This window comes from Carlito syrichta, unplaced genomic scaffold (assembly GCF_000164805.1).
Source record: "Carlito syrichta isolate Samal-C Ts95f unplaced genomic scaffold, Tarsius_syrichta-2.0.1 Scaffold316252, whole genome shotgun sequence".
Lineage (NCBI taxonomy): Eukaryota > Metazoa > Chordata > Mammalia > Primates > Tarsiidae > Carlito > Carlito syrichta.
The window spans coordinates 118,851-133,533 of NW_007260348.1; the positions used below are offsets into that span (position 1 = coordinate 118,851).

The following is a 14,683-nucleotide window of genomic DNA, read 5'->3' on the forward strand; positions in this document are numbered from 1 at the left end:
CAGAAGGATTGCCCAAGTCCAAGAGTTTGAGGCTGTGGTGAGCCATGATCTTCAGCCTGAGCGACGGAGTGAAATCCTGTTCCCCACCCCTCAAAAAAAGACCAGGAGTCCAGACATCTGTTCTCCAGTCCTGACCTTGCTACCTGTCTACTCTGACCTGGTTGACAGTCATTTGAAGGCAGGAACCATATGTTACCTCCCTCTCTGTGACTACCACAGTGCCTGCCTTGCGCACAGGGATGGCTCTGCCTCCAGCTCACTCTGCGGCATCGAGTAAGTCACTTTCTCCCCTGGACTCGGGCTTCCTGGTCTTGTGTAAAGGAGGAGACGTAGATGGTTTCAAAGGCCCTGCCCACACATTCTCAGATCCTGTGAAAATAGGAGAGATGTATACACTGAACAAATGGTAGTTTTTGTCATTCATGTTTGCAGAGTACCAAGGGAACTCCGCTCTTTACTCTTCTCAAAGACCCTTACATCCTGGTGGCTGCCGGTAAGCTGGCAATGGTCTTCCATTGGGCTGGGAGAGTCTGGGCCTCAGGCAGCCACTGTGGCTCACAGAACTGTCTCCCCAGGGTCCATTTGCTTTGCCAACATGGGGGTGGCCATCCTGGAACCTACACTGCCCATCTGGATGATGCAGACCATGTGCTCCCCTGAGTGGCAACTAGGTGAGTAACCTCCGGGCTGGGCAGGAGGTGGGTACTGTGGGCCCTTTCTCTCGGGTCATCAATGTCACACAGAGACAGTGTGCTTCCCTTGTAAAATGACCTCCCTTGTCTATACCCATGAATCAAGCCCGCATGGGTGGGCAGTCCCTCAGAGAAGCAGTGTGAGAAAGGGGAGGTGGGAGTAGGTGATGAGGGATATCAAGAAATGACATACTTAGCTATGTAGTAGAATGAGTTCCAGTCCAAGACCTAGGTTTTTGTTTTAGCTCCATTGATTGCCTATGTAAACTCGTGCAAGCCACTTAAAATTTCTGAATGTCACTTTTCTCATCTCTAAAATGAGCATCAGAATACTATTTAGTTCAAAGGGAAATTTGAGGAATAAATGACATGAGGTGTGGACATGCTTTGTATCATGTACAATAGTATATGCACTAACATTACCATCCATACTCTCCTCTTCAACTCCTGTCCCCAAGATTGCCCTTTTGCTATCTCTTCACTTCTAAAAAGGTGCTTATGTAGTACCTTAGGGAAGGCACTGGGCTCAGTGGAAAGTTACAGACCCGGGGTAGTGAGCCCAGCCTCCTCTTCTCCACGTGGTAACTTAGAGGAGAGCTTGGAGAGGAGGCTCCAGCCCTTCCCAGGAAGTCTGAGGAAAGGGGACAGAGAAGGCTACGTGCAAATTGCTCTGTCCCTGCAGGGAGAAGAGGCTCATGGGGCCAGAGGGGAAGCTGATAAGAGCCTGATATAGCTCATCATGCAGTAAAAAGCAACAAATCTAATTTTTTAGGGGACAATTCTAAGCAAGGCTACCAGCTGCACTCCTGGCCCCAAATTGAATTTTTGTGGGCTGTGACTGCTTCTGACCATGACAATTAATTGCATTAGTCGGTGTTCAGTGCACATAACGCATCCCCTGCCCCAAGAATCTGGCCACTCAGGCTCTCGGTGCTTGTGAGCACCTGCAGCACAGAGTAGCTTTCCCCAGCAGCCCAGTTACCAGCCTGTTATTCGGTTACCAGTTACTCGGTTATTGGTTACTCAGTTACCAGTTATCACTATCTTTTACAGCTTTCCTCAATACTGTCTGGTCTGTAAAGTTTGGCATCAAAGGCCCTCAAGCCATTACATTAGAATCACCTGGAGAGCTTGTTAAAACCCTGATTGCTGGGTGACAGTAAAAACAAGTTTCATTCATAGTAAGTTTCCAGGTGATGCTGATGTTACCAGTCAATAGCCATACTTTGAAAACCATGGGTCTACATGAAGAGTGGTTGTTAGGGAGAGCACAGGAGTCAACACTTTTGAGGATGACGTGTAGTCTGTGACAGAGCCCTTGGTATGTGGCTCATTTTGTGCTAGGGAGAATCACCAAAGGGAAGAAATTGCCCAGGTTTTGAAAACAGGTCCACCTACATTTGAATCCTGGTCTGGCCACTTGCTGATTGTGACCTTGGATAAGTTATTTAACCTCTTTGAACTTTGCTATGTTTGGTCTGAATGTGTCCCCTAAAATTAATGTGTTGGAAACCCAGTCCCCAGTATGACAGTGTTGAGAGGTGGGACCTTTAAGAGGTGATGAGATCGTGGCGGTACAACCCTCATGAATAGATTAAGGTCATTATCATGAAGGTGGGTTAGTTATAAAGGGGATGGAGTTTGACCCCTTCTCTTTCTCTCTCTCTCTCTCTCTCTCTCTCTTTCTCTCTCTCTCTCCCTCTCTCTCTCTCCCTCTCTCTCTCTCTCTCTCTCTCTCTCTGTCTCTCTCTCACTGTCCTTCTTTTGCCTGCTCTGTCTCCTTGTGATGCCCTTTGGTCATGTTATGACTTAGAAAGAAGGCCCCCACCAGATGGCCGAGCAGATGCTGGTACCTTGCCCTTGGACTTCCCAGTCTCCAGAATTATGAGTTAAACAAATCTCTTTTTATAAATTATCCAGTCTGTGGTATTCTGTTACACCAGCAGAAAATTAGTTCTGAGAAGCAGAGTTGTTGCTATAATAAATACCTGAAAATGTGGATGCAGCTTTGGAACTGGATAATGGGTAGAGGCTGAAAGAATTTGGAGGAGCGGTTAGAAAAAGCCTGTTTTGCTGTGAATGAGGCATTAAAGGTGACCCTGGTAAGGGCTCAGGTGAAGAGGAGAGTTGTAGGGAAAGTCTGACTCTTCTTAAAGATTACTTAAAGCCGTGCTCAGTGGCTCAGCCTATAATCCCGCTCTTTGGAAGGCTGAGGTGAGTGGATTGCCTGAGCCCGCGGGTTCGAGACGCACCTGGGCAACTTGGCGAGACCTCATCTCTACAATAAAATAAAAAAATTAGCCGGGTGTGGTAGTGCGCACCTGTAGTTCCAGCTACTTGGAAGGCTGAGGCGGAAGGATCGCCGGAGCCCAGCAGGTCGAGGCTGTGGTGGCCGGACCACTGCACTCCAGTCTGGGCGACAGAGTGAGACTCCAACTCAAAAAAAAAAAAAGATTACTTAAGAAGGTTGTGGCCAGAGTGTTGGTAGAAATATGGACAGTAAAGGCCGTTCTAATGAGGTCTCAGATGGAATGAGGAACTAGGTATTTGGAACTGGGGCAAAGGCCATTCTTGTTATACAGTTGCAACAAACTTGGCAGACTTGTGTCAATGTCCTGGTACTTTATGAAATGCAGAGCTTAAGAGCAGTGAACTAGGATGTCTGGCAGAAGAAATATCTAAGCAGTGAAGCATGCAGGCTGCTGTGTGGCCACTTTTAACTGCATATAGTGCCACATGAGAGCAAAGAGAGGCCTTAAAGATGAATTGTATAATTAAGAGAAATGGAACAAAAAGATTTAGTAAATCTGTAGCCTGGCCATGTAAAGAAGGAAATGGTGTCTTTGGGAGAGTACATCAAGGGTGTGGCTAAGTGACCTAAAGAGATTAGTATGGATAGAAAGGGGCCGGGTACCATTTATCAAGACTGGTGAAAAGACCTCAAAAAGCTTCTCAGAGATATCTGAGGCTGCCCTTCTCATCCCTTCATGGGCCTAGAGCCCTAGGAAGGCAGAATGGTTTTGGGAATGAGCCTTGGCCACCCTCCACAGGCTCACTGCCCAAAGTAGCCTTAGGACTTTGCTCCCTGCATGCCAGTGCTGTGCCCCTCAGCTGCCTTAGCTGTGGCTCAAGTGGAGCCAGGTGTGGCTTGGGTAGCCACTCTGGAGGGCACACACAGCAAGCCTTGGTGTTGTCCTTGGGGTACTAATTCTGCAGGTGTACAGAATGGGAGAACTGTGGGAACATGGCTTCCTCCACCTAGATTTCAAATGCTGTCACAGACAACCTGGGGGCCACCCCCAAGACCACCTGAAGTTCCGAGACTGTCCAACAATAGGGTCACCAGCATGCAGTGGCATCCTGGGAGAACTGGGCACAAGATTCCAACCTGTGAGAGCTGCAGGATGGACTGAGCCCAGCAAAACCATGGCAGCAGGGTAGCCTAAGTCCTTGGGAGCACCCTTCCACCCCAGTGTGTTCAGAAGGTGGGATGTGCAGTCAAAGGAGATTTTTCTCCAACTTTGAGACTTGATGCTATTTTCAAAGTTGGGTATTAGACTTCCTTGGGAGCTGTTACCCCTTTCTTCTTTCCTCTAGCTCCCTTTTGGAATGAGAATGTGTACTCTATTCATGTCCCACCAGTATATTTTGGTAGTAGATACAATGCAATCTCCTTGGTATCCATAGGGAATTGGTTCCAGGACCCCCTTTGGATACAAAACTCCACGGATGCTCTAGTCCCTTATATAAAATAGCATCGTATTTGCACATAACCTATACCATCTTCCCATATACTGTAAATAATCACTAAATGACTTCTATCATGTAAATAATATAATACAATGTAAATGCTATGCAAATAGTTGTTATATTGTATTATTTTTAATTTGTATTTTTTATTGTTGCTTTGTTATTTTTTTTTTCCAAATAATTTTAATCTGTGGTCAGTTGAATCTGAAGATGTGGAACCTGCAGACACAAAGGGCCAACTGTAATTTGTTTTGATGTCACAGGTTCACAGCTGGAGGGAATTTGTCTCAGGATGACTCACCCATATCTGATTTAGATGAGATTCCGGACTTTGGACTTGGAGTTTATGCTGGAACCACTTAAAGCTTTTAAAACTGTTTGGATGGAGTGAGAATTACATGAATTTGGGGGGCCAGGGGTGGGATGCTGTGGTTTGAATGTGTCCACCCAAATTTATGTGTTGGAAAATTAATTCTCAACACAACATGTTGAGAGGCTGGACCTTTGAAAGGTGATGAAGTCATGGAGGCACCATTCTCATGAATAACTTAAGACTGTTATCACAAGAGTGGGTTAGTTATAAAAGGGGGGAGTTTGGCACTTCTTTCCTCTCTTTCTTGTGTGCTGTCTCTCTGTGTGATGCCCTTTAGCCATGTTGTGACAAAACAAGTTCCTCACCAGATGGCCAAGCAGAGGCTGATTTCATACCCTTGGACTTCCCAGCTCTAGAATTGTTTTTTTGTTTGTTTGTTTGTTTGTGGTTTTTTTGAGTTGGAGTCTCACTCTGTCACCCAGACTGGAGTGCAGTGGCCGCTCGACCTGCTGGGCTCCGGCGATCCTTCCACCTCAGCCTTCCGAGTAGCCGGAATTACAGGCGCGCGCTACCACACTCGGCTGATTTTTTGATTTATTGTAGAGATGAGGTCTTGCTGCCCAGGCGGGTCTCGAACCCGCAGGCTCAGGCAATCCACTCACCTCAGCCTCCCAAAGGTGTGGGATTACAGGCTGAGCCACCGAGTCTGGCTCCAGGTCTAGAATTGTAAGACAAATTTCTCCTCCCGCCCCAATAAATTACTCAGTTTACAATATTCTGTTATAGCAGCAAAAACAAACAAACAAACAAACAAACAAATAAGCAGACTAAGACAAACTCCACTTTATTTAATTGGTAAAAATGAAGATATTTTTCTGGACTGTTTTGATCTATGCATTCTAAATGAATTGGAAGAGTGCATGGGATACAGGACATAGTAAATAAAAATATTATTGCTATTTTATGAATATTTTGTTTAAATCATTTTGATAGCCACAAAATGTATAATCCTTCACTCCTTAAAGATATGCTGTAAAAAATATATTTGTATCTATAGACACATAATCTAAAGCACCTATTTCACACAAAATGCTGCTAAAATGTAAGCAATAGGCAGATCCTAAAGAACAAGCCACATGGATTGAGAAAAATCTTATTCAGGAAATTTTATATCGCTTACGATGGCATCAAGTAGATATATCTAGGAAGTCAGTGGGTTTCCTAGAGGTGCTTACTTACACGTATTAGAGAAACAGTTGCGTAGTTATAACCCCTAAGTTTTTTTTAAAAGCAATTGAATATAAACAAATAGGTACAGTTTGAAGCAGATTGCCACCTGTACATGATAGACTAGATAAATACACGGAGGTGTGCTTTACTTCCACGCCATAGAAGAGAATATTAAAAGCAAACAAACTGTCAGCCAGTAACTGGTGAATTATTGACTTTTAGCTTATTTGTAATCGTCATGATTTTTTTTTTTTTAAATTAGGCTGCATTACTTTCTCTAGGTACAGAGAGGAATAGAAAAAGCTGGAAAGACCCCAGAAAACCTCACCTTGCAGTCCAGAGTCGTCTGAGCTGCCACACTGGAAGTGCAGGGTAGTGGAAATACCAGCGAGTTGGAGTGAGAAGGCTTGGGTTCAAGTCTTGCCCCTGTCACTCATCAGATATGATGATAATAGTTAAGGCCAGTGCACACATGCTTCCTACTCTACGCCAGGTATTATGCATCATGCTCGACTTGCACTATTTTATTTAAACCTCACAACCAACCCATGCTACAGAAATTATGATTAGCCTCATATTCCAGAGATATCTTAATCTGACCCATGTCTCCATCCCCTTTTAAATCCTAGGCCTTGTGGATTTCCCTGCCATTGACAAATGTCCCTAATGCCCTCATTCTCTACTCCAAACACTTTCTTCATCATCTTGCTCTCACGAGACTTGGATAGCGCCTGTGAGTACTGTTTTTCTGCAGCTTCTTGATGGAAGTCTATGTTCCGCCAGACCTTGCTCTCTTTTGAATTATTTCTTCTCTGTTCTCTTTCAAGACCCCCAATTCCTTTGAAGAATATGTTGTTAGATTATACCACCCCATACCTCTTCATTGCAATCCTCTAGTGACTCCTTAGTTCCCCCCATTCATTAAAGTTATCAATATCTGACTCATGTTCTTTTCATCTCTACTTCTGTACCGTTTTTGGTGACCTGAATATCCAGGTGGATAACCCTACTGACATCTTGGACTCTTACTTCCTTAGTCTACTCTCTGGCAATTTCTTCCCTGTACCTTAACCAATCAATCCTATGTATACCCTCACCTTGACATCAGCATTAATTATATCTCCTCTGAAATCTCAAGTCCAAGCAATCCAGTTATCCTCTTATACATTCCCTACTCCGGTGTTCTAATATTTTCATGTCAACAATTTGTGGCCACCCTGAGACCACCAATTCATTGATCTCAGCTTTTTTTCTTTTTCTATCACTGCTCATGTCTTCACATCTCTTCCTTTACTCTGCTTGGATTTGATGATCCATCATTAATGTAATTCCTTTGAAATGCATCTCTTCTTCTGGGGTTGTCATCTGGCAAAGACTTAACCCTAATTAAATCTATCCGGTTATCTAGTTAAACCTGTTTGCTCAGGTGCAGACAAGATAGAGGGATGAGGCTGTAAGAACACACACAACCAGGCTGCTGAACTCACTTTATATTTATGGCCACAAATCTAAAGTGGGTTTCACATTGTCTGACAATCTTTTTACAAGTTCCTTGTTATGTTGTCCTTTCGCCTTTCCAAAATGACTATTTACACTTCTCCATTTAAACTTTGTATACATGCCAGCTCTTTACTTTTATTATTCTCAGCTATTGACTTTGCCTCCTTCTCATGAGAAAACAAAAGCAATGAGAAGGGAACTTGTATATTTCCATCACTAAATGTACCCACTTCCCTGCAACTATACACACATACACTGCCTTCTCTCTAATTAGGGTTGAAGCATCCAGTTCTGGTAAAAAGCCAGAATTCTCTTCTGGATTCCATCTCCTCTCACCTACTTCATGGGCTAGTCCTCATCACTTTTCCCATCTCTTTCTTCCATGCTAAATTTTAATTAATTAATTTATTTATTTTGAGTTGTAGTCTCACTCTGTCACCCAGACTGGAGAATAGTGGCACATTCACACCACTGCAGTCTTGACCTGCTGGGCTCAGGATCCTTTTGCCTCAGCCTTCCAAGTAGCTGGAACTAATTTTTTGATTTATTGTAGAGATGAGGGCTCACCAAGTTGCCCAGGTTGATCCCAAACTCCTGGGTTCAGGCAATCCTCTCGCCTCAGCCTCCCAAAGTGTTGGGATTACAGGCATGAGCCACAGTGCCAGGCTTTGCTAACTTTTAAAGCCTGGAGTTTCTCAAGGCTCAGACCTGGATCTCTATATTTCTGTATTTGAGCTTTCTTTATTTCTTTGGGGGAGGGTTAATTAGGACTTCAACTTTAAAAAATTTTTATTTTATTTTAAAGATGTGGGGTACAATTCAGGATTAGGTATACAAGTGGTCATTGTACAGCTAAAGTTTGGGCTTCCCTATGGTCCCCACTTCACCTGGTTTGAGATCAGGTACCCTTATTGATGTTGTGCCCCCCACTCAGGCTTTAAGAACCATGTACAAACCAATGAATCTCAAGTTTATCTCTCCTTGGAGTTCTAAACTTGTATATCCAACTGCCTGACATCTCTGCTTGTGTGTCTAATAGGCATTTCAAACCTCTCATGCCCCCCCCGAAGCTCTTCCTCTCTTACCAGTCTTCCCTATCTCTAGCCACCCAATTGCTTAAGACAAAAACCTAGGTTATCCTTGATTTCTCCCTTCCCCTCCTCACTCCCACTATGTCTCCACCCAATCCGATAGAAAATGTCAGCCGGGCTCGGTGGCTCAGCCTGGCAGCGAGACCTCATCTCTATAATAAATCAAAAAATCAGTCGGGCGTGGTAGCACATGCCTGTAATTCCAGCTACTTGGAAGGCTGAGGTGGAAGGATCGCCGGAGCCCAGCAGATCGAGGCTGCGGTGGCCGGAAGCGGCCACTGCACTCCAGTCTGGGCGACAGAGTGAGACTCCAACTCAAAAAAAAAAAGAAAATGTCACCAAGTCTACCTCTAAAACCTCCCATTTTATTCACATCTCTCCAGCATGACTTCTGAGCTGAGACACCATCACATTCGTCTTGAATTCTGTAGTCTTCTGGCTTCTACTCTTGTCTCGTGAACTATTCTTCTAAGGGACATTAGAAAATACAAATCAGATTATGGCATCTTCCCCCACTCCTGAATTTCCCACTGCCCTTGGGATCTAGTCCAAATTCTTCTTTTGGACCTGCATTTTCCCGCTCTTCACTTTTCTCATTATGCCCCAGCCACACAGACATCCTTTCTACCCCTAGAACAGACTAAGTGATTTCTTCTTTAAGGCCTTTTGGTTTGCTTTTTGTTTTCCACTTGCAATGTTCTCTTTTGACTATTGAGGTTTCAGCTTGAATGCCACTTCCTCAGAGAAGCCTTCCCTGACTTCCAAATTCCAGGTAGCCCTTCTTTCTTCCATATCACCATGTTAAATTTTCTTCACAGAACTTGCCATTTTTCAAAATTATCTTTTTCATGTATTTATTTGTTTATTGTCTGTCTCCCTCCCCTGGGATACAAGCTCCCTGAGAGCTAGGATTTTGTTTATCTTAATTACAGCTCTATTCCTAGCCCTTAGAGTACCTGGCACATTGTAAAAGTTTATGAAAATGAATCATGAATGAATGAGACTCAGAGAGGTTAAGTAAACCATCCAGGGTCACAGAGCTAACAAGTGGCCAAGCCATAATATGAACCCAGAACTGTGTGACTCCAAAGCCCATGTTTCTGGAACACTTTAGTCTACTGTCACAAAAAGCCATGTGTCCAGGGCTTCAATTTGCAAAATACTTTCACATGTATTATCTAATTTGCTCCTCACTGTAATCTTGTATGATATAATCATAGCTTTGCTTTTTCCAGATGTGGAAACCAAGGTTCAGAAAGGTTTAGCAACTTATCCAAGGTCCTTATCCAAGAAACAGAAGGACAGGTAAATGGCAAGTCAGAAATTTACTTCCCAGGAAGTATGTAAGTTAATCAACAGTCTTTTATACATGAGAATGGCTCACCAGGACCATTTATCAGGAAGTGTAAGTTAGAAGAAAGCAGAGATGTGGGGTTCTTTGACATATGCTTCGGCTTTGCACAGAGATCCCCAAACCATAAAACAAAGTGGCTTGGGGATCCTGGAAGGTAACTGGGAGACTTCATTGTCTTGTAGGAGACAAGTTGTTTAAGAGTAAATTGGGCGTGTTCTAAGGTGAGGATCTGTGTTCTTCCACAGGTCTAGCTTTCTTGCCTGCCAGCGTGTCATACCTCATTGGCACCAACCTCTTTGGTGTGTTGGCCAACAAGATGGGTCGGTACGTAGCCTGGCGAGCTGGGAAGAACAATAGGAATGCAAGATGGGAGAGTCCTTTGAGGTTGTTTCTGCACTTTGAAAGATGACCAGCTTCTTTGAGGTTGAAAATATAGGACAAGGAGACACTCATAAAAACTGCCACTGGGAGGATGGGCGGTGGGTGGGTGGTGAGGGCAGTATGGAGCAAGGATGATCCTGAGGTGGTTGCTGTAGATGAGGCAGTGGATCCATGAGGGTCAACACTTACTTTCCAGATATTTGCTATTCACTTGAAGAAATAAAGTAACCCCAACAGAGAACATATATGAAGAAAGCAATACTTTGGGGGCAGTGGTTGTCAAGGTTCCATGGAACCCCAGGGAGTTCTACAGGGGCACCCCAGAGGCTGCCTAGGGGAAAAGTTTCAGGCCAAGGAGTATAAGTCTAGATTCTGTTCCTCCACTATGATTAACAGCTTTAATTTCATCTTTGGGGCTCATGATAAAGATTTAAAAAATAAGTTTAAAAAGCACTGCCATGGTAAATCAGAGAAGGGAAGAAGCATGGTACTTTTTGGATTTTTTGAGATAAACCTCAAAGACCAAATAAGATACAGATAGGTTGGAGGCAACTGGAACTGGGAAACAGCATAGATTTAGTTTGAGGGCTACTCCCAAGGGTCAAGTACCTTCTGGGTCAGCTTATTTCTCTTCCAGGGGAAGGAATAATATGATCCATTTCATCTCCGCTGTTTCTACTATATAAAGAGATGGGGAGCCAGGGAAGAAGGAAGGGGCAAGGAGAGGACAGGGAGAGGGTTCACCTGGGAGCGAACTGGTCATGTAGAGATGCAGTCATCTTCTTAGGTCCTAAGGGTTTGCTGGAATTAGTATGGTAGGACTGTCCAGCATGGTGGTGATAAAGTGGCAGGTAGAGGGGAGCTCTCCCCTTAGCCTTGTTTGATGATGGCTCTTTTCTTCCAGGTGGCTGTGCTCCCTGGTCGGGATGATGGTAGTAGGTACCAGTTTGCTCTGTGTAAGTATAGTAAGGTCTAGTTGAGAGACGGAGACAGAGAGAGACAGACAGAGAGAGAAACAGACAGTTACAGAGAAAGACAGAGAGATACTCAGATATTTAAAGACCACTTTCCTTTAAAATGAATAGAGGGTTGACTAGGCAAGGACTTTCAGAAGAACTGCTTCTGTGTAGGACTGAGGAGCTGCCACCAGTTGAGTGGGGAAGGTGGGGAAGGAGAGGTGGGGAAGGAGAGGGATAGGCAGTGGGGCAGCTGGGGCCAGAAGTCCGAGGCTCTGTGCATGGACATAGAAAGTGATACATATTGGCATCTATTTCTGGGACCAGCAGAATGGTGCATTTTATGACTTCATTTACTCATCCCACCCCAGCAGATCCCCACGAGTTCCTAGGGAACCATCATCGATGCTTGAACTTCTGGCACCAGAATTCTTGGTAGAAGAAAGAAAGAAGGGTTTTTCCATTTTCAAGAGTCCCCCTTAAGCTCGCTAAGCCTTCATTTTCTCCTCTCCCCCGTGAGGGTGAGAAGCATACAAGCTTCCTTGGCTTGTGGGAGAGGCAAATGGGCTGCCAGGCAATGAGTATCATCCTCAAGATGGGCTAGAGGTCCTGACCAGGAGCACAAGCTCCAGGTTCTGTTTCAGCTTTGACACTTGCTTTGTGTGTGACTTGGAACTGGCAACTTCCCCTCTCTGTGCTCAGTCTTCCCCTGTGTAGAGAGGATTCTGATGGTATCCAAAGGGTAGTCAAGGTAACCCACTTAAACCATAGTGTCTGGCATATGGTGAGTCCATAGTGAGTCTCAGCCAACACTACTGATAAAGTATAATGAATTTTGACAGGTATTCCCCCCGCAAAAGAGGGAAGGAAAGGTTTTCGGTGGGGGACTGGGAGGCCAGTGAGGATGAATCTCACAAGTTTGCAGATGTGGCATCCAGACCACACCACCTACCCCCTCTAGCTTAGGGCTAATCGGTTGTTGAGTTCTCTGTCTTCTTGCTCTGATGACTACCAAGTTAGCAGTCTAAATAAAACCTTTGGATGGGATACCAGACATGGTGGTTCACACCCGTAATTCCAGCACTTTGGGAGACTGAGGTAGGTAGATTGCTTGAGCCCAGGAGTATGAGACCAGCCTAGGCAACATAGCAAGACCTCGTCTCTACAAAAAAAAACCAAAAAAATTTAGCTGGGTGTGATGGTGCATGCTTACAGTTCCAGCTACTCAGGAGGCTGAGGTGGAAGGATCACCTGAGCCCAGCAGGTCAAGGCTATGGTGAGCCATGATTGTGCCACTGCACTCTAGCCTGGGTGACAGAGTGAGAAGCTGACTCAAAACAAAATCAAAAACAAAAAAGCAACCAAACAGAAAAAACCTCTGAGTGATATCAGTAACGGAAAAGAGAGGCAACTGTATTCCATGAAGAAAGAGGACAGAAGTGTATTTGGGTAGGGAGGGGTGGAGGAAGGGTTCGAAGCTCCCGTGCAATAGAAGAAGACCCTTGATCTGCTATAATGGAGTTGAGTCTGAGGTCCAGACTTGATTTTGCCACACATCAGGCTTGTAACTGTGGATAGAGCATTTAACCCAAATGGCACCAGTCAAGTCAGTCCATCTTGAAGATGGAGGTCAGGGTTCTTCATGGGAAGCTGTGAGGATACAGAGAGAAGGTGTACGTGGCCCACAGCACATGCTTAATAAATGCATTCACGTCAAAACCCCTTGAATCTTGTCCCCACCTGACCCAGCTGGAGTCATGACAAACTCTTCCTCCTTTTTCCTGCAGGTTCCCCTGGCTCACAATATTTTTGGTCTCATTGGCCCCAATGCGGGGCTTGGCTTTGCCATAGGTAAGAAGTGCCCTCAAAGGAAACAAGAAACCCCTGAATATTGACCTGTCATTTTCTCATCAGAGGAGGTAGGGGAAAAGACAGGAGGAGAGCCGGCAGGGGTATGGAAGGGTGGGCTCATAATTCCCACCCAGAACAGATATTGGTGCCAAGTGAGAGAACAGGAGGCAAAGAGTGTGGACTAAATGGAGGGTGTATCATCAACTGTGGGCTGACTGTGTCCTGTTTGCTGTGGCCACAGGCATGGTGGATTCCTCTATGATGCCCATCATGGGACACCTGGTGGATCTGCGCCACACTTCAGTGTATGGGAGTGTCTATGCCATTGCCGACGTGGCCTTTTGCATGGGCTTTGCTATAGGTATGTTGGTGGGGGCAGAGGGGAGCCCCCAGGACCTGGTGGTGCCCCCCTTTTCCCTATCTACTGTTTACCAGCAGCAAGTGTAACAGGAGACTGATTATCCTAGGGTTCTCACGGTATTTGACCTCGAGATGTCCTCTGGGTCACCCGCTGCCCCTAGTATAGTGTTTTCCATGTGAGCCAGGCTCCATAAACACTTGTGGATTTGCTGTATTCCTCCCAGGCCCATCCACTGGGGGTGCCATTGTGCGGGCCATCGGTTTCCCCTGGCTCATGGTCATCATTGGGATCATCAACATCGTCTATGCTCCTCTCTGCTACTACCTGCGGAACCCCCCAGCCAAGGAGGAGAAGCTTGTAAGGCGCTCTGACAGCTTAAAAACAAAACAAAACACACTACTGTTTCTTTCCATTATTTCTCTCTCATTCCCTCTCGCCCTGTGCTCTTATTTTCTCCCTCTGTTGATCATCACTCTGCTTTGTTATATTTTTTGATTCCCTTTTCATCCCTATCCCCTCTTTGTGCCCCTCTACTATCCCTTCTCTCTAAGTCACCACTTTCTCTCTTACCTGGGCTGTTAATGGGCCGGCTCGGTGGCTCAGCCTGTAATCGCAGCACTTTGGGAGGCCAAGATGAGTGGATTGCCTGAGCCCACAGGTTCGAGACCAGCCCAGGCAACTTGGCAAGACCTCGTCTCTACAATAAATAAAAAATGAGCCGGGCATGGTAGCATGCGCCTGTAGTTGCGGCTACTTAGAAGACTGAGGTGGAAGGATGGCCAGAGCCCAGCAAATCGAGGCTGCGGTGGCTGGGAGCGTGCCCCTGCATTCCAGTCTGGGCGACAGAGTGAGACGCCAACTCAAAAAAAAAGAAGAAAAATGGGGACCGGCACCATCAAAGCCATCCTGTAGTTGCTGTAGTTACTAGCAAGATATGAATCACCAAGTTATCTCCCCTATAAATGGGCACAATTCCATAGGTCACATTCATTTACTCACTTACTCATTCGAGTGTGCCATTACCAGGTTATCTCTTTTAAAGTAGGAAAAGCCCAGGGAAGAGATCCACAACATATGATTTTTCTTTAATAAGGTACTCTCCTTTTATTGCAGCATGGGGGATACCCCTGAGGGTCTAGATGGGTTAGTGGTGGCTATAGATGCTGCTGTAAGGGAAAAAAAAAAGACAGGAAGTTCTGATAGA

General features: G+C 45.2%; 1 protein-coding gene across 2 annotated transcripts in view; it reads left to right on the forward strand.

The window, feature by feature from the left end:
• Positions 1-14,683, forward strand: part of SLC18A1 (solute carrier family 18 member A1) — a 32,959-nt gene that overhangs the window by 17,386 nt on the left and 890 nt on the right. The window contains exons 9-15 of one of the 2 annotated variants that reach the window (XM_008073990.1): positions 433-493; positions 576-671; positions 10,176-10,254; positions 11,216-11,267; positions 13,055-13,118; positions 13,360-13,479; positions 13,703-13,836. In XM_008073990.1, coding sequence (XP_008072181.1) covers positions 433-493; positions 576-671; positions 10,176-10,254; positions 11,216-11,267; positions 13,055-13,118; positions 13,360-13,479; positions 13,703-13,836 — 606 coding nt within the window. The remainder of the gene's footprint in view (positions 1-432; positions 494-575; positions 672-10,175; positions 10,255-11,215; positions 11,268-13,054; positions 13,119-13,359; positions 13,480-13,702; positions 13,837-14,683) is intronic. The other variant, XM_008073991.1, reaches the window with a different exon arrangement.